Genomic DNA, 21752 nt, shown 5'->3' with positions numbered 1-21752 from the left:
GTAAAGCAGTGGGGTAAATGGCTGAACCGAGGAGGAGGCTATGTTGAGAAGTAGTTCACATGAGTCTGTCTGTACGTACCTACTGAAATTTTCAAGCTTTGTGTTTTTTTTCAATGATCCCTCGTACTTGTACTATAATTTGACAATAAAATTATCAAAATATGGTGCATGACTTAGGAGGAGCATGAGCAAACAGCAAACTGGGAACTGTTATTTGGACATGCTTGAGCAATTTGCTGTTTGTCAGCTCCTTCCTCTGCAGCCAAATGTTATCTTCCAACAGGATGGTGCACCATCACCTGGAAGTTTCTGGACGAGTTTGGATATTCATGATTTTCTGGACAGAACGTTCCCACAGAGATGGATAGGACACAATGGACTAATCAGGTGGCGATCTCCGGACATAACCCCCTGGATTTCTTCTTGTGGGTTTACGTAAAACAAGGTCTACACTTCACCTGTATGTGACCTTCGTATGTCCGCAGGAGAACTGATACAAATGTTACATACAAGCACTGATAACCCTGTCTGCTCAGCCATAATTACTGTAGGGTGATTCCACGGTCAATGAACCCATACAACCAAAAGTAAAATTTTCCTGTCAATATATCAAAACATTGAAATTTCATAATAAAAGGTCGAATTTTCTGAATACGTTTGTTTTGTTTGTTAATTTGCAAAAAAGGTGTTAAAATTATATTTTCCATGCTGGCATCATAGCATGCTGTGTGCAACCATTCCACCACGGAGGTCGGCAAGTACCTCTTTTATGTTTTCCAGTTTGTCAATAAATCATCTTGTGTTATTTCAATTATTTTGCCTAATCAGAGTGGGCAAAATTTGAAAGTCACACACGTCACAAAAATTATGTCTCACATGTCACAAGAAACCTAATTTTGTCACAAGAAAATAAGAAGGTGTATCAAAACCTAACCTACATGCAATTGAAACAGCACTTAACAAGAATATTGGAAAACTACCAAAAGTCACTAGAGTTTATTTCTCAATGACTCCAAGATGTTTTCACTGCACAGAGGCATTGCACTGATTTATATGCAACAATCACATTCTACGAACAACAGTTGGATTATTTCATGGTCAGTATGTGGCTCTTACTCCAAAATAATATAGGGAAAAAAGTGAGTCAGTCATTTTATTCACAAGTATAAGAATTACAAACAAATTGTACAGAAAATGTGAAAGTAAAAGTCACACACGTCACCATGGAATTGCCCTGTATGTTCATTGCCCCTACATAACTTTTTAATTTTTTAAATAATATGCCCCTTTTGTCTTTACAGGAATACACAATATTAAGTCCTGCTCCATTTGTGGACTTGCACAGAAGTGGCCTTGATGTTGAGCAAAGGACGAAATTTGTCCAGTACATCGGAAGGTCCCTAGATAACCGAACGCTGTTCTCTATATACAGGAGGTTTCGATACTTGATGGCTACTAATAGAGGCACCCTGTAAGTATTCTATATTCTAGTTCAACACTTGTAACTCATATTTTGCAAACATTGCCAGAAGAATCAAGTGTGAGATTTTTTCCACAAATCGTCCCATAGTAATAATATTGTGCGTATGTGCACTAGGTTGATTCTTAAAATCAACTTTTTTTTTATTTTGGTCTCACCCCTTAAATTATTCTCTTTCACTCAAAAACAAAATATGTAAAGTTTCAGGACAAACTTTAATATTTACAGGGCCTAAAATTTACCTATAACAAAAATAATATAATATTGACTTATTCAGGGTGTCATTTTAATGGCGCCCACGGACCACAGATTTGTATAGAGGATGTCAAAACAAACAACTTTTCTCAGTAACATTTCTCTCACTGCGTCGATTCGATGCTACAGCCGTTCAAAAAAAAACTGAAGGGATTGCAAAGAACACACAAATTTTGTGAAAAATGACAAACTACCAATCACATTATTAGCTGTAAAACGAAGCGAGAAACTCGTCTAGAAGGCCGAACATCATAGCCTACCAGCCAGAAGACCAGCAGTTATCTCAGGGGAAGAGGGAAGTGAACCAAAGATATGAAAAATGGTAGAAAACGTATTCAGAATGAAGTGTCAATATCGGATTTTGTTTCAGCATACATGTCAAATATCAACAACAATAAATTTTATTGGACTTGCAGCTTACATTTACACCCAGCTACATGTCAAATATTTGCAAATCTCGTTGCAAGGTTGATATCTGGAGGTTTGTGTCCAGATGCCTTGTGGTACTTTTCTGCTGATAACTGAAGTATCAGAGGTTCACGTTGTTACATCACGGCTAAAACTCATACAACCACAATAGCAACGTAATGATGAATCGGTAACGAATATACTGCACTGTTCACAGTTGCAAACTATTACATGTGTATCCGGTGCATAGATAAACATAGTCGTCGGAGAGCTTGTATTACTACTACTTATATCCCTGTATTGTCAACCATTTTTGCCACTTGCCTCATAATGCCCTGAATATACATTGTGTTGGTTATCTTCGGAATTTTGAGTTGTTTCATTTCTATTTTGTCATCTCTTCAGTGTGTCACAGACAACTAATATCAGAAGAATGAAGTGGATAGACTAAATTGTAGATGCCAACTTTGTAACTAGATTTGCAAATATTTGACATGCAAGCTGAGACAAAATTCGATATGACTACTTCCACTTGAATTCTATTTTCTTTCTACCATTTTTCATATTGTTTGTTTACTTCCTGTTAGGTTACAGAACATGTTTTCTCATTTTGTTTTATGGTACATAATGTGGCTGATTGTAGCTATGTCATTTTCACAGAATGTGTGTGTTCCTGGCAATCCTGTAATGCATCCAGGGTTGCTACGAGACTGGAAAACCTGGGAAAGTCAGGGAATTTGGTTGGTCAGGGAATAGTCAGGGAATTTTGCATATTTTCTTTAATTTACATGCATTTTGGAGTTGCGGGAGAACCAGTTACAAATGAACGAAAGGTTAATTTCCACTTCCGAATTCGGTTCTTGTGATTCCAGTCCCCCCAAAAGATTCAGTTCAGAAACTTGTTCCTCTCGTCATTATGACTTCTAGTCTGTTACGTACAAAATTATGGTTCCTTCGCATTTCAGTTCTATCTTTATTCACTCTCTGATCTAGGTTCTTGGATCCGATCATTTTGCGACTCGTTCTTGTGAACCTGTTCAAGACCGGAATTTGGAGAGGCGTGAGATTTTTCCTTAGAGAACAAGCTACTCAGCACCAGCCATCCTCAGAATTTCTTGCGTAAAAAAATGTTGCTTTAGCTTTGTGTGTGGTGAGGAAATTTCCTCTCTTCAAGAACACACCCATTCGGAACCCATTCTCTTATGATACATGAAGCGGAGCAGGTTGGTGTTCGGACAGTTCATTGGTTTTGGATCTGCAATAAAGCTTGAAGAGCAGAATTTCACATAACTGGCTGTGGTTGACGTCACACTGGACGGGTGCGGACACAGAGTAAAAACAAAGGGACTCACTTCTTCGTTCCCCCTGAGAACCAGTTCTGTGAATTTGAGTCCTTCGTTTGCGACCTGTTCAGAAGCAACCTGATCAACTAGTTCATTTGCTCGTTGTCGTAGTTTTTACATGGCAGAGATGTGTTACACCTGAGAAATTAGTGATTTTATGCAGTATCAGTGACGTCGTTATTCGAATATGCACGTGTTTTGTGCATGTAGAACGAATTTATTTTTTAAAAACTGGTGCGAAATAGAGGAATTAAACGTACGCTGGTCACACATCGTTGTTAGGTTAGGAATGTTGGTTTCATGCTGTTAGTAATTTTACGTATTGTTTGCGTGTAGAATGAAATTATGCTGAAAAGTGGTGAAAATATGCCCAAGTTTCTTTTGTTTTATTATGATTTCATCATGCTACAAATGCAACTTTTACATGGTTCGATTTATGTCTGTTAACACATACTGCAGAGTTTTAGTGATTACTTAAGATTTTGTGAATATATGCTTTTGTGGTTAGTTTAGGAATGTCAGGTTTGGTTGTCTTAGAATTAAAATAAAGACCCTGAATGTACTCTAGTAAGGTTCCGATTTATTTCTACATTTATTCCCACTAATTTACAATACTTACTGTCGCTTGTCAACTGGAGAATACCTTGTCCGTGGGAAGCGTGTATGATTGAGTAAGGTCATTTTGAAGTTTTTTTTCCAACATAAATAACTTTTTTCAAAATCCAAATAGTGCTCATTATTTTAAGGAAGGTTCAAATTTCTTGTCACAAAGATTGCCAAAATTCTATGATAATTAGTCTTCCTGCTAGGAAAATTTGAAAAAAAAAATCATAAAACATTCGGAACTGTTACTTTTAAAAGACAGTTTTCGATGTTTTCCGTAATATAAAATTGGTGTCAACATGTGGGTCATTCCATCCCAAACCATCCAATGGTGGTTGCATGACCATTTTAGAAAAATTTCATTTTTAGTACATAGGTTTGTACATGTTTCTAGATATCAAAACCAATGTTAAAGAAAAATATTGTCTTTAGTTCTCCTGGGGCAACCATTTTTCCAACATGGTGCATGGCTTTTTTTGCTCATGTAGCAATATACATAAACCTTATTATCTCAAAAACCATTAGAGCTAGAGACCTGAAACAAAATTCGTTTTGTAGCTAATGAAGTATACTTCCTATGATATTCAGGTATGTTTTGCTTGAAATTGCATCGTAAGTACGAAAATAATGGTGGAAAATGGAGTAACAATAGTTAAAAAATTGCATTTTTAAGCCCAATTTTTTTAATGAAGGGGTTTAGTTTAAGGCTTGATTTTTTTTCATGTGTGGACCTACCTGCAGGGTGTCTGTAAATAAAATATCAGTGCTTAGAAATGCACCCCTTTTTTACAGCATGGGCTCAAACATGGCCGTTCATTGAATTTTGACAGTTTTCTGGTTCAATATCTCAGATGGGTCCCCTTTAAAAATTCTGAAATTTGGCACATAGGAAGCCATTCATGAACCTAACTCACAGTAAAAATCTCAACTTTTAGATTCAACTTGTTTTGGTCAATATGAGGAAACATGTCACCTAAATTCTGACGTTGCAAAGTAAGGTTAAACTACATTCCATACTTAGAATAATGAAGTCTTTTCTTTTTCTTTTTAAATTTGGGTTAAATAAAGGCTCAGAAAATATAGTAACATAAGGTTTTAATACTTGACTTACCAGAAATTTAAATTACTATGTATGACAATTGAAAATTTCCTAAATTTCATTGCAAAACGTTTGATTTATTAAACACCCATGACCAGTTGGTGTTTGTCAGCTCCAGTTTTCTATTCATTCTCTTTGTTAAATCAGGCAGGATTCTTTGTTCTTTCACTAAGTTCCTAAGTAAATTATCAGAAACCTTCAGTTCATCACATATTTTTTCTTGACCAAGTGGTAGCAATCAAACTGATGATTCTGACCTTTTCAACATTAGTTTTTTGCTAATGCAAAGGATTGTCACACTTGCTTTCCTTTTCTTCAGTTTCAATACTTGGTGAAAAGCATCTTTCCAGTTTCCTTTGCACTCCTTGTAGGATGTGAATAGGTTTTCGAGCAAGATCACTTTAGTGTTTTTCTGCAATCACCCTCCTCAGTTTTGAAACAGGAGATGCATAAAAAACAGAACAGACTTCATGCATTTTCTTTAGTTTCCCTTGGCTTGGCACAAAGACTTGATTTCAATTCTAGCATTTAACTGAGTCACTTTCTCCACATATGAAAATTTTACTCCAACATATCAGGCATATTGATTTAACTCGTATAAGGCTTTTTTTTTTACCTTACCTTACTTAACTCTTTTGCTGCGGAATTCTCTGGCACGCAATATCCCTTGGCTGCGTAATTAAATTTGAAAATATATTTTTTTTATAAAGAAATAGTTTTCACAATTACATTGCATTATATATGAGAGAAAACTTACAAAAGTCATTCCTTGCACTGGAAAAAAATTCTGTAGTCCCTGGTGGTATGATATTTTGAAAAACTTTGAAATTTTGAAAAAAAAATCATTTTTTTAGAAAAAATAATTTTACAAACATTTTTTTAGAAACAATAATTTTACACAATTAAATTGCAAAATATGTTATAGATAACTTACAAAAGTCATTTCTTGCACTGGAAAACCATTCTGTAGTCCCTGGTGGTATGATATTTTGAAAAACTTTGAAATTTTGAAAAAAAATCATTTTTTTAGAAACAATAATTTTACAAACATTTTTTTAGAAACAATAATTTTACACAATTAAATTGCAAAATATGTTATAGATAACTTACAAAAGTCATTTCTTGCACTGGAAAACCATTCTGTAGTCCCTGGTGGTATGATATTTTGAAAAATTTTGAAATTCCCGCACCTAGATCAATGCTGTTTTGCACTCTGCTCCATGATGTTACGGGCAGCGGTACAAATTCTTCATCAGACACTACACAATCATTGTCACCACTTGAAGTCTCATAAAAACTGTCGCTATTATCGTCACAACTTAATTCACCTTCTGATTCTGAGTCTGCAAATAACAGTTGAGTAACATCATTATCAGACAAGTGTTGACGACTTGACGAAGCCATGTTGTTTACATTCGAACATGCATTTGAAACTGACATGTCAGAGCACTCAACGCTCGTATTCTAAACAGAGGCGTAATTAGCGACATCATATGGATATAAACAAAACTACAAGTTCAAATAGTTCAAAATATTATCAACAGATGTCAGAAGGCTACTAAAAGCGACGTACTTCAGAAATGCGACACCCACAGCGAGTGGAAGTATGAACTCGCAATAATGCAACTTCTGCGGAGCAAGGCACCAGGCGTGCTGTGCATAAAAGCAACGACCGCAGCGAAAGAGTTAACCTTTTCTTTAAGTGGTACTTCTGAAGATCACAACATACTTTACCATATAAAAAGCTGTATTTAATGGTATTTGCATATTGTCTTTAAGCCATACACCTGTAGTGTTCACCTAAGAACTGTTATCATTTTCACTGACTTTAAGATTAGTTATGTCTTTGGGGACCTTACCAAACTGGTATTTTTGACTGTCCTTTCCAGTTAAAAATATTATAGAACACTCCATTTCCTGTCACAGATAACAAACATTCACAAGTCACTACTCTCGGCACATTAGGCAAAGGAAGAATGACAGCAGAGATTGTACATGCACAGATCAATTCTAGGCTTGCCTCACATCCTATCAAACCATGTCTCTGAATCTTCTGCTGTGCATGACTCACATCTATTTCAACAAATGTCTTTTCTTGGAAAAAAAGAAAAGTGGAAAATAAAGGAAACAAAATATAATATATTCTACCAGCTTTGACACTCTAAAATAAATAGCCTACTTTCAGTGGAGTGCCCAAGGAGGCACTAACCCAATACCTTTGGCCTAGTATTCCATAAACAATTACGTCAAAGGCATGATAATGTAGCAAAAACAGGGCTGTATACTAAAAAGTATATGTAACCCCCCTCCCCTCCCTTTCGAAATTCCTGGCCATGCCACTGCCCATCTTAAGCTACATGTATTGCTACATTGATAAAAATATTGGAAAGCTCAGTTTTGCAGCTGACAATACCAACTTCTCGTGGGTACCTAATAAATCAAACCTTTTGCAATGAAATTTAGGAAATTTTCAGTTTTCATACATAGTAATTTAAATTTCTGGTAAGTCAAGTATTAAAACCTTATGTTACTATATTTTCTGAGCCTTTATTTAACCCAAATTTAAAAAGAAAAAGAAAAGACTTCATTATTCTAAGTATGGAATGTAGTTTAACCTTACTTTGCAACATCAGAATTTAGGTGACATGTTTCCTCATATTGACCAAAACAAGTTGAATCTAAAAGTTGAGATTTTTACTGTGAGTTAGGTTCATGAATGGCTTCCTATGTGCCAAATTTCAGAATTTTTAAAGGGGACCCATCTGAGAGATTGAACCAGAAAACTGTCAAAATTCAATGAACGGCCATGTTCGAGCCCATGCTGTAAAAAAGGGGTGCATTTCTAAGCACTGATATTTTATTTACAGACACCCTGCAGGTAGGTCTACACATGAAAAAAGAATCAAGCCTTAGACTAAACCCCTTGATTAAAAAAATCGGGCTTAAAAATGCAATTTTTTAACTATTGTTACCCCATTTTCCACCATAATTTTCGTACTTACGATGCAATTTCAAGCAAAACATACCTGAATATCATAGAAAGTATACTTCATTAGCTACAAAATGAATTTTGTTTCAGGTCTCTAGCTTTAATGGTTTTTGAGATTAAGGTTGCTGTATACTGCTACATGAGCAAAAAAAGCCATGCACCATGTTGGAAAAATGGCTGTCCCAAGAGAACTAAAGACAATATTTTTTTTAACATTGGTTTTCATATCTAGAAACGTGTACAAACCTATGTACTTAAAATGAAAATTTTCTAAAATGGTCATGCAACAATTTTTTAAAAAAATGGTTGATTTGACATGGAACGACCCATGTGGAAAACTCAAATAATGGAAATATTTCATTCCAAAGTATGGCCCACGTATATATATATATTTTTTTAGGTGTATGGTTGGTCACCGGCCCCATTCAAATTCTGAATTTCCGTAATATGTACTATTTTCAATAAATTATAAAATGTAATCATTAAACTTATTCCATATTTTCTAAAGGTACATGACCTAATTTTCTGTTTCTAATTTGTATTGAGATAGGCTAATTGATGTTGTAAAGCTTTGATATATGCCACATTTTTTTTATTGATTTTTTACACCACCTTAATTGTAATGACTTAGTGAAAATGGGGAAGTACAATAGTTATTTATTTTTTCAATAAATTAATTAATTAATTAATCAGTTGGTAAATTTTCAGCTAATAACTATATTCATATTCATAATAATTAAGATGCATATTTAATTGAAAAACATGAGGTTCGAAAGCAAAAATCATGACGACAAACATTATTTCTGGTCTGGAAAACCTGGAAAAGTCAGGGAATTTCATAATCAAAAAATCGTAGCTACCCTGCGCATCGCTTCACGATTGGATATGATGTCACACATGCTGTGTCCTTTTTCACAGAATATGTGTGTTCCTGTAACACATCGCTTCATGATGGGATATGATGTCACACATGCTATTAAATGTTGTGTTGGGTTACCAGCATTCAGGCTTTTTTGAATGACTGTAGTGCCAAAACTACGCTCTGAGAAATATGTTACTGAGAATTTGTTTTTGTTTTGATGTCCTCTATACATTTCCGTGATCCGTGTGTGCCATTAAAATGACACCCTGTATATGGCACATAGTGGTTCGGATCCCACTTTCAACTGTAGGTCCAGTCCCGATTAGCCGTTCTGTGCATAAAGTGGTCTCAAAGCACCAAATCAATCAATCAATGAAACCTTTCTATCCAGATAAGCTCGACAGTGCTCCTAGATAATCTGTAGCATTAACATAGCTGAGGCTCGTTTCTTGTGAGATGCCTGATGGATTGTTGAATTTGCCACACCCCATTCAGCATGGTCATTGAGAACATTGGAACATTATTTTTTATTTGTTTAATTTATGTACATGTTCCCTTGACCCAATGTTATTCGTTCATTGCATAACACAGCCTGTATGGTTAAAGATTTCTAGTGTTATCACACAATTACGTATAATTTTCTGTGCGGGGTTGGCAAATCCACAAAAAATAAGAAAAGATAGATCTTTTTTTTCCTGTTTGGTTATCAAAAAATTGACTGAAAGATGACATTAATGTAAATTTCAGTTTGTGTTTTTCCAAGACTGATTGGTAAGTAATCTTGTGATTATCTACTATTTTCTAATCTGCTGCAAATACCAGCTGGAATTTAAATGAAGGGTTCGACTTTGCAAGGCATGTGCATTGTAAGACTAAACTAGTTTCTTATTCTTAGTCAATTACTGTTAATAAAGTGTGAAATATAGTAACTGAGACTATTAACCTTCATCCGCTCGGGCACCCAGCAGATTGCAGTTTTTTTTTTTAAAAAAAATATATGCAACTTGTCCCCCACGATAGGGTGGGGCCGCAGAGATAGATGTATTCTCTAATTAGGCATTGTTCCTCAAGGTGTCGAGAGAATCACATTTTTCCGATGTGCCATACAGGTTCAGTACAGTGCTTAAATTTGATCTGTCAATTTTGAACGGCTGTCCACGAGTGGAAGTGTGAACTTTTCTTCAATCACTTGATAAAAAATGTAAGTAAATATTTAAGTTTTCCACACATTTGTTTTTATTTCTCTCTCCCGTCCCACCTTTCTCCATCTCCCCCTCCCCATCACTCTCTCATTCTTTTTTAATTATTTTTGTGTTATACAGTCTGCGCGGAAAGTATTGACGCCACACCAGTGAAAGCAAGAACCACAACAGATGTATACACGAAACAAACAACAAAATCAATGTTGTTCTTCTCACCTTGTAGTCAGTATTTTGTCGACCCTCTTTTATGCTTCTGGCATTCTGTAGTCGTTTTGGAACACTCAAAGCCAGGTTTTGGAGGAGATAAACTGGCAGATTGACCCAAATGTCCCTTATGGCAGCTTCTAGCTTAAGGAGTGTAGATGTGTCCCTGTTCCTTAAACGTCGCTTCATGGTAGACCACAGGTTTTCAATCAGGTTGAGGTCGGGGCTTTGTCCTGGCCAATCATCAAAATAAGGGACACAAGCATCTTTGAGCCATGAAACCACACTTTTGGCTGTGTGACAAGGAACCCCATCCTGCATAAAAAAAGATGCTCCACTTTTTTCAAAGGACACTTCCAAAACATCATTTAAGAGCTCAAAATAGGAGTACCGATTCATGGTCTGGTTTTTAGGAAGAATAACTAACTTCCTACACCACCATAAGTAAAGGAACCCCAGACCATAATACTGGGAGGGTGTTTTATAGTTGGATGTGTGTACTGAGGAAGGGTGGGATCATCACTGGGAGAACGGTACACTTGCTTGGAACCACTACCAGTAACAAAGAAAGTGGCTTCATCACTCCACAACACTTCTTTCCAGTCATAAACAGTCCAGGTACTGTATTTCTTACAGAAATCCTGTCATTTCTTACGATGCTTCTCTGTAAGGCGAGGTTTCGGGCGAGCTCTGTAACTGCGTAGCCCTAAGTCATCATGGATCTTCTCCTGAATTGTCCGGAGGGACACATTATCAAGCAACAGAGGATTTTTTTCTTTCAGTTCCCTAGCTGTTAACGAAGGTTGGTTCCTTAGCTGCCTTTTCATGATGTGCAGTGTTTTTTCAGACACTTTCCTAGGCCGACCAGACTTAGGTTTTGGGCAAGGCATTTTGACACCACCTTCGTCCTTGAAGCGTTTCACCAAACGTTGCACTGTTCTCGGGTTCACGCCTGTTTGTGTCGCGATTTCTGTGCTTTTTATGCCTGCTCTAAACAAGGCAATCACCTGCTCAGTATCACCAGGCTTCAATATGTTGTAAGGCATCGATTCACACACAAAATCAACTCAGAACACCAACACAACAGCCCAAAATTCACAGGAAATACCACACGCACGTGCGCACGTACAACAACGTCTCCCACTCGAAACTGAGCAAGTTGAAACTTGCAGCTATGAACAAAGGAAGATCGCAGGTGGTAGTTTACTGCCCATGAACGACAACTCTTTTCACGGTGTCGTTTAGGAGATAGGTCCTATGTAAAAACGTGAAAATAATTGACGTCAATGCTGTTGGCGTCAATACTTTCCGCGCAGACTGTAAGTATGATGTCATTTCATTATAGCTTTCCTATTCTGATACCTACCTATTTCGTACCAATTTTTAACTTTTATGACAAATTGCTTTTTATCACAATGGATGATGATGATGATTGACAATATTGTCAGGCACAGAAATGTATTTATAGATAAAAAAGAGTATAATGAGAAGCCCTATTCTGTTATGTGCAACACATACACGGAGTGTTCGGATCCTGATGAAGAATAGATCTTAATTATCCCTATTAGTTTTCCTTCCAAAATGCATTTTTCTTAGTGCCAAGTGAAGTGGTTTTTCCTAGTCATCTTTTGAAGTTTTTTCTAGTTTTCTTTGTGCCAAAGTGAATTTGTATACTACTTCTACTTTAAACTGTTTTGGAATTTAATTTGATTTTTAATTCGACTTATTACTGGAAAGGGGTAATATTAGAGCACATTTGCAACAAATTTAACCCTATGCACCGGGGGTCGGAAATCAATGGGTTTCGAGTTATTGTGGTTTGTAGATTTTCGTGACACATGGTGATGTGCGACTAAAAACTACTAATTGTGAAAAAACTACTCCACCCTGGGCACTTAATTGACACATTGCCAACAGCTGACGAATGAGTGACTACTGGGAGAAAATTTCATGTCCAAAATTCCCTCAGAAAGAAACAGTCATTAGATCACACGTCATGAACAAATTTGGAAACTATCTTTTAAATCTTATTTATTTTATTTAAAGGTTATTGTTTTGGGGTTTATTATAAATATTTGGGCTTGGGGTACTTTACCACAGTTTCGCTATGATAAATTAATATATTTGGCTTGAAAGATATTTCTTCCTCTTTCACTTAATTATTTGTTTTTCGTTGGTTCTAGGGGATTTATTATATTGATATATATTTAATTGCATAATAGTTAGTATGTATAGACTTCTAGAATATTTACATTCTGTTTTATGTTTTGAAGACATATGCTTAAGTTTCGGCCAAGAAGACATTTTTTTAATTAATTTCTCATTTTAATAATGTTTGCAGGGGATATAATAAAGTATATAAAGAATGTAATTGTTAGTATTTCTCCAGTTATAATGTATGGATCTTCTACTGGTTGAGCTCCGATTCAAGTTAATAAGGGGGTGGTTGCTAGTATTATTCAAAATTGTATTTGATTGATTGGGTAGAATTGTAGACCTCAAAGATTTCTTTTATGATGTATCAGCATAATTAGCAGAATTAAAATGGACAAGACTAGTGCTAATACCTCCCCCCAGCTTATTTGGGATTGACCATAGAATTCCATACGCAAATAGGAAATAATCATTCTGGTTGAATATGTACTGGTGTTACTAGGGGATTGCGGGGGTAAAGTTTCTGGATCTTCTAGTGTTGTGGGAAATATTAATGAGTTGTATTAATATTAAGATTGTAATTATAAATCCTAGTATATCTTTAATAGAAAAAATATGGATGAAATGACAATCAACATTTCGCAGAATGAAGTCAGTCTATTTTTACCAGTCAAGTACAAAGGGTAAACAAAGGATGAATGTTTATTATTGTGCTCTTTGCAGTAAAAATGTGGTCTGAGAGTCAGTGTTTCTAAAGTACACATTAAAGGGGCATTAAAAATGGAGATAGAAAAGTGTCACTCATGTGATGTAAAGTTATTTTGTGGGGTGAGAAATTTGAAAACTGCAAGATAGACCACAATTGAAGTATTGTTAATGGTAAATGCAAAAGTAAAGAATCATCTATGTATATGTTATTGTACAGTATTGAACTGGTACCAGCAAGTACATCTGTGTGCCTTAAATAGTGAAGCTGTGGTAATAATTAAAGTATGCATTACCTTCAGTGGCAGCTTGGATTCAAAGAGACGTGATAATATATTTCCTGTCTGATTTATATGTAAATGACCTGTTAGTGCAAAATTCTGCCATTTAAGAAGTATAGACATGTGATTCGTGTGTCCTGGTTTTGCAAAACAATTTCTAAACATGCACTGAGTTTCAAGGTAAAATTCATAGCAGTCGTCTGGTTACATAGATCAATTACAGGATTCAGCATGGAATATTGGTAAGTTTATATTGGATTCTTATCAGTAAAATTTTAGTGGACTCGGCGAAAAAAATTCACATGTAACCTTGTTTAATAACTATAACTACCTCAGTAACTCTCGTACAAAATGTTTTAATTAACACATGCTTTTTTCTCACTTAGGTTTTCCCGAGAGGAAGATGAGGTCCTCCAATACTTGGTTACGAAGCATGCTGTTAATTTTCACACTCTCTTCAGAATCTGTTCCAGGGATCCACATCTACTCTCCCTGCGTTATGTGAAACTAAGAGAAGAAATCCCTTCTTGTAAGTATTCCTTTTTAAAGAAGATTTTGGTCATGTACTAGATTGTACTACATGTGCCAGTGATAAGGATCAATTTGTCTTTCTTTTAATAAAATAGCTGGCTTGTTTTTTGGGGGATGGGGGTTGGTCATGTTGGATTCTTTGCCATTTCAGCAAAACTATTGTATTTGGAGCCCCAGGTTTGGGCTCAGAAGTTCCTCATATTATAATTTGCAACAAGTTAAATAATGAAATGATCTCGGCCTATCGACCAGGTGAGTTGTGGAAAATATTTCAAGCTTTCAAGAGCTAAAGACACTCTCTTTCTACCCTGAAGATAAGAGTTACATTAGCTCTCGAAAGCTTGGAATCTTACACAACTCACCTGGTCGAATGCCCGAGACAATCTTTTTATCATTCGTCACCTGGAAAGCTTCTAGATTTACTTGCTAGTTAAATAATCTTACAAAATGTGAGAGCTTAGGGAGATATTTTGACCACTACTTCAGTTTTCAGATTTCTTCTATCTTATGTGTCTGTACAAGGTGTGGCTATTCAAAAGCAGGACTGGCCATCTGCTAGCGATGTTAGTAGAGAAGGAGAGTTGAGAGGTGGAAGTGTGATGATCCACAAGAGACTAACCATTAGTGTGCCTGTGAGCTCTGTAGCTGTGTGCTTATGGCGGGAATCATGTCTGGTGGAAAGAGAGTGTGAACCTCAAATTCCTGGTGAAATTGAACAAAACACTAACAGTGTGTCTTCAGTTACTAGGGGAGATTACAGAGACAATACCTTGTCACGAAGATGTATATTTGAATGACACCAAAGGTATAAGGAGGGCATGGATAAAGGTAAAAAAACCATGAACTTGTGGGTTGACAGAAAATCTATGAAATTGTCTGTGATGACTGATGACAGAGTATCCACAAGATAACAGAGATGGTAAACATTGATAATCAGACGGCGAGACAAATTTTCCATGAAGAATTGAACATGCTTAAGTATGGACAATATTCGTTCTTAGAACCCTCACATAGCAGCAAAAGGGAAATAGGTAAGACATATGCTCTGACATCCTGCAACAGATCCGATATCATCCCAACTTGCTGGAACAGGTCATCACATGTAACGAGACCTGGATTTTTCAACATAGTCTTGCAACAAAGCAGTAGTCATGCATTGGAAAACCTCCAGTTCACCATGAATGAAAAGAAAAGCACATGAGCAAGTCCAAACTGAAGGTGGTGGTGATTTTTTTTTTGACATCCTGGTTTGGTCATGATTGATTGTCTACTGCAGGGTCAGACAGTTAGCACATGAAGATTTCGATGACTATGAGAATGCTTGCGAAGGAAACTTCTGTATGTTTGGAAGAACAACATCCAGTTGCTGTTTGTGGAATGGTTTTTGGCTGATAAATTCATTCCAGTGATGTGATCAGTCATCCTCCATACTCACCAGATTTAGCCCTGTGAATCTTTTTGTACCAAAGGTCAAAACTGCAATGAAGGGAACCATTCCCAGTCCATGGAAGTGAAAACTGCAGGGATGCTGAGCTAGGTGACAGCTGTAAAGTGGCAACACTGCTTTCAACAATGGCAGATGCATATGCAGTGGTGTATGAACAGTGAAGAGGTTGTGCATTGAAGGTGATGCCATGTAGTATGTGGCTACCCCATGCCAGAGTGGTTAGCACATTGCGCTACAATGCCAGGGGTCCCGGGTTCGAATCTTGGCCTGGGCATGGATGTTTGAGAGTGTCTATTCATCAATTTCATCACATCATCACTCATCCCCATCTTTGCAAATTAGCCAAAAGTGGCACAAAAAGCAAAGTAAAATAAATCAAATCAAATAATAAAAAGAAATCCACGTTATATGTACATACCATCAGTCCCGTTAGATGTCAGATTAATAGCTGCTAGAGTAGCTCCTTCCTGCCTGCACGTGAAATATGCAATGAATGCTGCGATTTGAAAGTTTTTAGAGATGTGAGATCGATTGATCTATAACTGCTAAACTTGTTGTTTCTTAGTGAATATCACTAAATTTTACTGCAATTATCTTTCGTGAAGTGCTCAGTGAAGTTCTGTGTTTCATATTCTCAAATTATTTCCTTTAAAATTAATTAATTAAATTGTTATTAAACTAATGTGGGGTTGATAAGAAATGGTTGCTAAGTTTGAGAATGTTATATATATATATATGTATTTTGGATATAAAGACCTTGTATTTGTATACCTATTCTAAAATATAAACACTAATGTGCATTTTTCAATTTGTTTATGTGATATTAAAAGTTATACATATATGAGAAGTTTTCATGTTATTTGTAGTCTAAAAATTATAAAAATAGATTAATATGAATACCTCAATATGATACTCAGGTTATAGTTAACGGTTTTTAACATAGAAGTCCCACCAATTTAGCAAATTTTATTGCATTATAATGCAACAAAATAATTTCTATTGGAGCCCATTAATATCCCATTATGTGTCTTAAAAACATATATTTAAGAAGAAAGAGAAATTGAGCTTTTTGTAATTAAGGAGAATTGTGTTTGAATTTGAATTACAAAATTCAAATACCACAGTCAGATATTAAAGCTCATTAAAAGCAGAAGAGAAATACACCACATTCTACAAGTCAAATAGTTTTTGATCTTCAGCTGTTTAAAGATTACAAAATGTTGTCAATTTGTGCGATTATTGAGTTTCTGAAAGACAGTAGCTTAAAAACTAAAGGGCCCAAAAATCTGAAATTCTAGAATTTTTGTCAACTTTACATGTACTGTACTATAGTTTATAAAATAATATAATTTCTCAGATATCAGGGTACAGATTAGGGATGGCCAGATCCGGATCCTAGCGGATCCGAAATCCGGATACGGTTGGTTCCGGATCCTAAAATATTTCGGATCCGGATCCACGGATCCGGAATTTTCAGATCCGGATCCGGTACTTCCGGATCCGGATCCGGAATTTTCGGAGGCGGATCCGTTTTGCCATCCCACATGCGCTTCTTTGGAAAGTAACAATGTGCTTATAACATATTGTTACCTGCTAATATACATATATATTACTTCAATTTGTCCTCATCGTGACATTTGAGGGGATTTTGCCCCCTAAAACAGTTTTTAGCTGAAACAAAAAAAACACGAAATTCTTCCTTTGGGCCCCTCTATACACCTGCCACGTTTCATGGAAATCGGAGGGGAACACAGGGGTCAGATCCCCACTTCAATTTGTCCTCATCTTGACAATTGAGTGGGTTTCGCCCTGTAAAACTGTTTTTTAGCTGAAACAAAAAATACCACGTATTTCTTCCTTTGGGCCCCACTATACACCTGCCAAGTTTCATGGAAATCGGAGGGGGACAGATAAGTCAAATGCCCACTTAAATTTGTCCTCATATTGACATTTGAGGGGGGGGGGGGTTGCCCCCTAAAACAGTTTTTTAGCCGAAACAAAAAAAACACAAATTTCTTCATTTGGGCCCGTTTATACACACACCTGCCAAGTATCATGGAAGTCGGAGGGGGACACGGGTCCGATCCTCACTTCAATTTGTCCTCATCTTGACATTTGAGGGGATTTTGCCCTCTAAAACCGTTTTTTAGCTGAAACAAAAAAACACGTATTTCTTCCATTGGGCCCCACTATACACCTGCCAAGTTTTATGGGAATCGGAGGGACACAGGGGTCAGATCCTCACTTCAATTTGTCTTCATCTTGACATTTGAGGGGGTTTTGCCCCCTAAAACAGTTTTTCAGCTGAAACAAAAAAACATGTAATTCTGCCTTTGGGCCCCACTATACACCTGCCAAGTTTCATGGAAATCGGAGGGGGATACTTAGATAACCTCCCTTGTAATTATTTAACACTGCATATATTATAATGTTTTATTTTAATTTGTAGAACTGTAACTAGAACAATTGTATAATTTTTGTATAACATTTCTATCTAGTTATATGTGTTAAAGGTTTCATCCTGGAATGGAATGTCTCACATTTATGTGTGTTTTCATTTCCAATACATTCGGGCCCGACCCTGTGGCCGAGTGGTTAGCACATTGCGCTGCGATGCCAAGGGTCCCAGGTTCGAATCCCGGTCGGGCTTGGTTGTTTGTGAATGTCCATTCATCAATTTCATCCTTTCATCACTCATCCCCATCTTCGCAAATTAGCCAAGAGGCACAAAACGCGAAGTAAAATAAACAATCAATCAATCAATCAAACCAATACATTCGAATGATTCGTTTCAATGGCATTTACAAAATCACCTCTGACATGTGTGTATGAGTATGTTAGCCGATGCGTAGCAAAGTATTTTAGGAACAACACTTGAAAAAAATTCTTGTAGGACTAACGAAAAATTTATTTGTAATCGAAGATCATAATATCTTTTAAGTTGTGGTAATATTATAATGGGATTGAGATACGAAACTCTCGGATCCGGATCCGGATCCAAATCAGAATCTTTCGAACCCGGATCCGGAACCGAAATTTTCAGATCCGGATCCTGATCCGGAATTTTCGGATCCAGATCCAGATCCATAACTTTTGGATCCGGAACTCTCGGATCCAGATCCAGATCCGTAACTTTTGGATCCGGATCCAAACGGATCCAGATTTTTCGGATCCGGATCCGTTTGGCCATCCCTAGTACAGATCATTGGTTGATTTTGCCTGAACTGTATGCAGTGCAATCAAGACTGATTATTTCAGTTTTATTTATTTTTCAGCTCCAGCTATACCCAGGTGTGGTTTAAAGTGGACACTAGAATTAAGGAGCAAGTTGATGGAATCAATATTAAGTGCAATGGACATTGTTGATTTGGATCTTCTAAGAGAACAAACTCGGCAAATAAACTGGAAGAGAGTTGAGAAATTGAGTGGCATCCCAGCAGCGAGGGCTAGAAATTTTTGGATCAAGAATCTCTACACTCAAGTGTTTTTGAAGAGACCCAGCACAAATACCATGATCGTTGCTGATGTTGTAAGGATGTAAGTGAAATCCAGTATATTGTTATTTCTGACAAAACTAGCAGTAATGGTAACACTGATCATCTCATCATTTATGTAAATATCTGCTAAAAAGAGAACAAACTAATTATGAAAATGAAAAAAAAAAAAAACTTTCAGGATTTTTTATGAGTGAGTAAAGGTGTTTCGGAAATATTCTCCTTAACTAAAAGCCCAAGATGAGGTGGTGGGGAGTTAATTTTGGCAAAAATTCTGAAAATATTAGAGTCTCTTTAAAATGTTCTGTAAAGATATTTTTTAGGGATGGGATTGATTAATCAGTACTCTATCAGTATCGGCCGATATAGGCATATCGGTTTATTGGTAAAATTACCAATTATCGATAAATACCTTATAATTTAGTGCAAAATTCTGCCATTTTGTCGTAATTTTTAAGAATAATCTCCATGCCCTTCTTTCTAAAAAGGTAAATGTATAAATATTCAACTTCTTTTGCACTGCAGTCACCTGGAAACACATTTATTAAGGATATCAATGAACATTTCAGGTTCTTCAAGGACCATTTCTAATTTTATATCAGATTCGTAGAATATTGGTTATCAATATTGGTAAATTTTATATCAGTACTTTATCGGTATCAGCCAAAATTTCATATCGGCCCATCTTAGGGAGTTTTTTAACTCAAATTTGTGGGTTTGCTTATCATGTACATAGTGATAAGAGATCATGTAATAAGTTTCCAACTGATGATATAAGTTATGCAAGAGGAAGAATACATTGCATAATGCATTTGCCCTTTCGAATCATTTTTTGAAATTGAGATGTGCAAGCATGTTTGATTGATGTTTCCCATAAAAATAAACAAAGGAGCAATTCAAACACTTTCCTTTCAATTAATGAAACACTGCTGTTAGTGAAACAATCACATAAAACAAAGTTTTTGAACATGTGTTGGACAATCGTTATACTATAATATTTTCTGCTTGCTGTATCCTGCATTACATTAAAAAATGCACTTTTCATTTAAATCTTTAAAAAAGTCTGGAAACATTTTAATGAGAGATTTTCATTAAATATTTGTGTCTGTGTACAGGCATGATACTGTTTCCATATCACATTTTCACTTTTAATATGTTATCTGACTGAGAAAGTAGTTACCAGTGGAAACTGAGTGTGTTCCATGTGGCTGCATACAGTGCAACCAAGATGAGAAGAACCCCGGTCAACTTGCAAACTAAAGTGGACAGTCATTTATTTTCTCCTTTTGCATATGTCAGAGTGCCCCATGTTACCATAAGTATAACTTTCCTCCCTTGAGGAATGTTAAATATTACGTCTCTGCTTTTGATGTGTATGGTTTTTCCCTTTGTGATGATGTAAACACTTAGCATTGACTAAAGGTGATGACCATGTGTTGAAGAACGCCTCATGTCTTTTCACAAATGCAAGGACAGAAGCAGGTCCCCGTGCAAAGTGGTTAGCACATCACGCTACGGCACCAGGGGTCCTGGGTTCTAATCCCAGCCTGGGCATGGATGTTTTCGAGTTCGTCAATTTTATCATGTCATCGCTCATCTCCATCTTTACAAATTATCCAAAAATGACACAAAAAGCATAGTAAAATAAAGCAAATCAATCAAGGGCAGAATTACATCATAAACATCTGATTTGCATCACATACGGTGGACAATGATTGAAATTTCAATGACTCTGCCAGAAGGTTTTTGCTCATCTTGGTCAAGCTGTACTTACATAGAAAATACCATTTTTCGTATGCTTGTAGGATTACAAAACTTTAATGAGAAATTTATTCATCTTCATGTCCTGTTTGTGGTATGAAAATTTGTTGTTGTTTTGCAGTAATACCCTGTGTATCAAAGGTGATAAAAAAAGTTCTATTTCATTTCTAGATTTTACGAGATGAAAATCATGAAAGCAGAAGAAATCAATTGGAGAGAAATGGAGGAACACTTCCATGGAGCCAATGCAGGATATATTTCACACCGATTCAACCTTGTACAGATGAAGTTTAAGAGAAGTCAACTATCTTTTAGAGGTATGTAAACAAATAATTTTAAATTGTTTATTTTGGGTAATTTGTACTTCTCCATGAAAACCCAGTATGTGAAGACAAGAACACGATGCAGTCAGCACATATAGAGTGGAGAAAATAGAAGAATGGAATAAGAGACTTGGATGTGGAAGCAGTGCAGAAAACTATTGAGATGGGATAGTGTTTACAAGAAGGATGCACCTTCGTTTTCAGACTTCCCAGTCCACAAATTTGCAACTGATGCCCTGTTGAAGCTAACCTGGAGTCAGTACATGATTCTTTCTCAAATAATACCTCATTCTTCACTCTGTGCATGCAGGAGCATGCAGGAAATAATTAGAAAGTTTTCCTTTGTGGTGAACTATTAAACTTCAGGTCTCAGCCAAAATCGCAATGGAACAAGACTAGAATATTTAGTAATGGAAGAAAGTATTACAGGAATGACATTTTAAAAATTGTATCTACAGCTTTCCTGTAAAATCCCTGTAGCTTGTGGAGGAACATTTGTATTTGGGAACAGTGTCAACGATAGTGCTTCATAGTGCTTCTTTATTCCATTATAATTATATGCCACATAGTGGTTCGATTCCACTGTATACTGTAGGTCCAGTCCCGATTAG

The 21752-nt window shown here is 36.2% G+C and overlaps 1 protein-coding gene across 5 annotated transcripts in view; it reads left to right on the top strand.

Moving 5' to 3' along the window:
- LOC145981815 (uncharacterized) overlaps nucleotides 1–21752 on the top strand; it is a 239341-nt gene that overhangs the window by 136081 nt on the left and 81508 nt on the right. For all 5 annotated transcript variants that reach the window (XM_083115248.1, XM_083115247.1, XM_083115246.1 and 2 more), the window contains exons 4-7: nucleotides 1302–1471; nucleotides 13972–14114; nucleotides 18839–19100; nucleotides 20990–21135. In XM_083115248.1, coding sequence (XP_082971374.1) covers nucleotides 1302–1471; nucleotides 13972–14114; nucleotides 18839–19100; nucleotides 20990–21135 — 721 coding nt within the window. The remainder of the gene's footprint in view (nucleotides 1–1301; nucleotides 1472–13971; nucleotides 14115–18838; nucleotides 19101–20989; nucleotides 21136–21752) is intronic.

This window comes from Lepisma saccharinum, chromosome 30, assembly GCF_977018435.1.
Source record: "Lepisma saccharinum chromosome 30, izLepSacc3.1, whole genome shotgun sequence".
NCBI lineage: Eukaryota > Metazoa > Arthropoda > Insecta > Zygentoma > Lepismatidae > Lepisma > Lepisma saccharinum.
The sequence above is the reverse complement of the archived record's forward strand: the minus strand, read 5'-3'. Positions and strand labels throughout refer to the sequence as shown.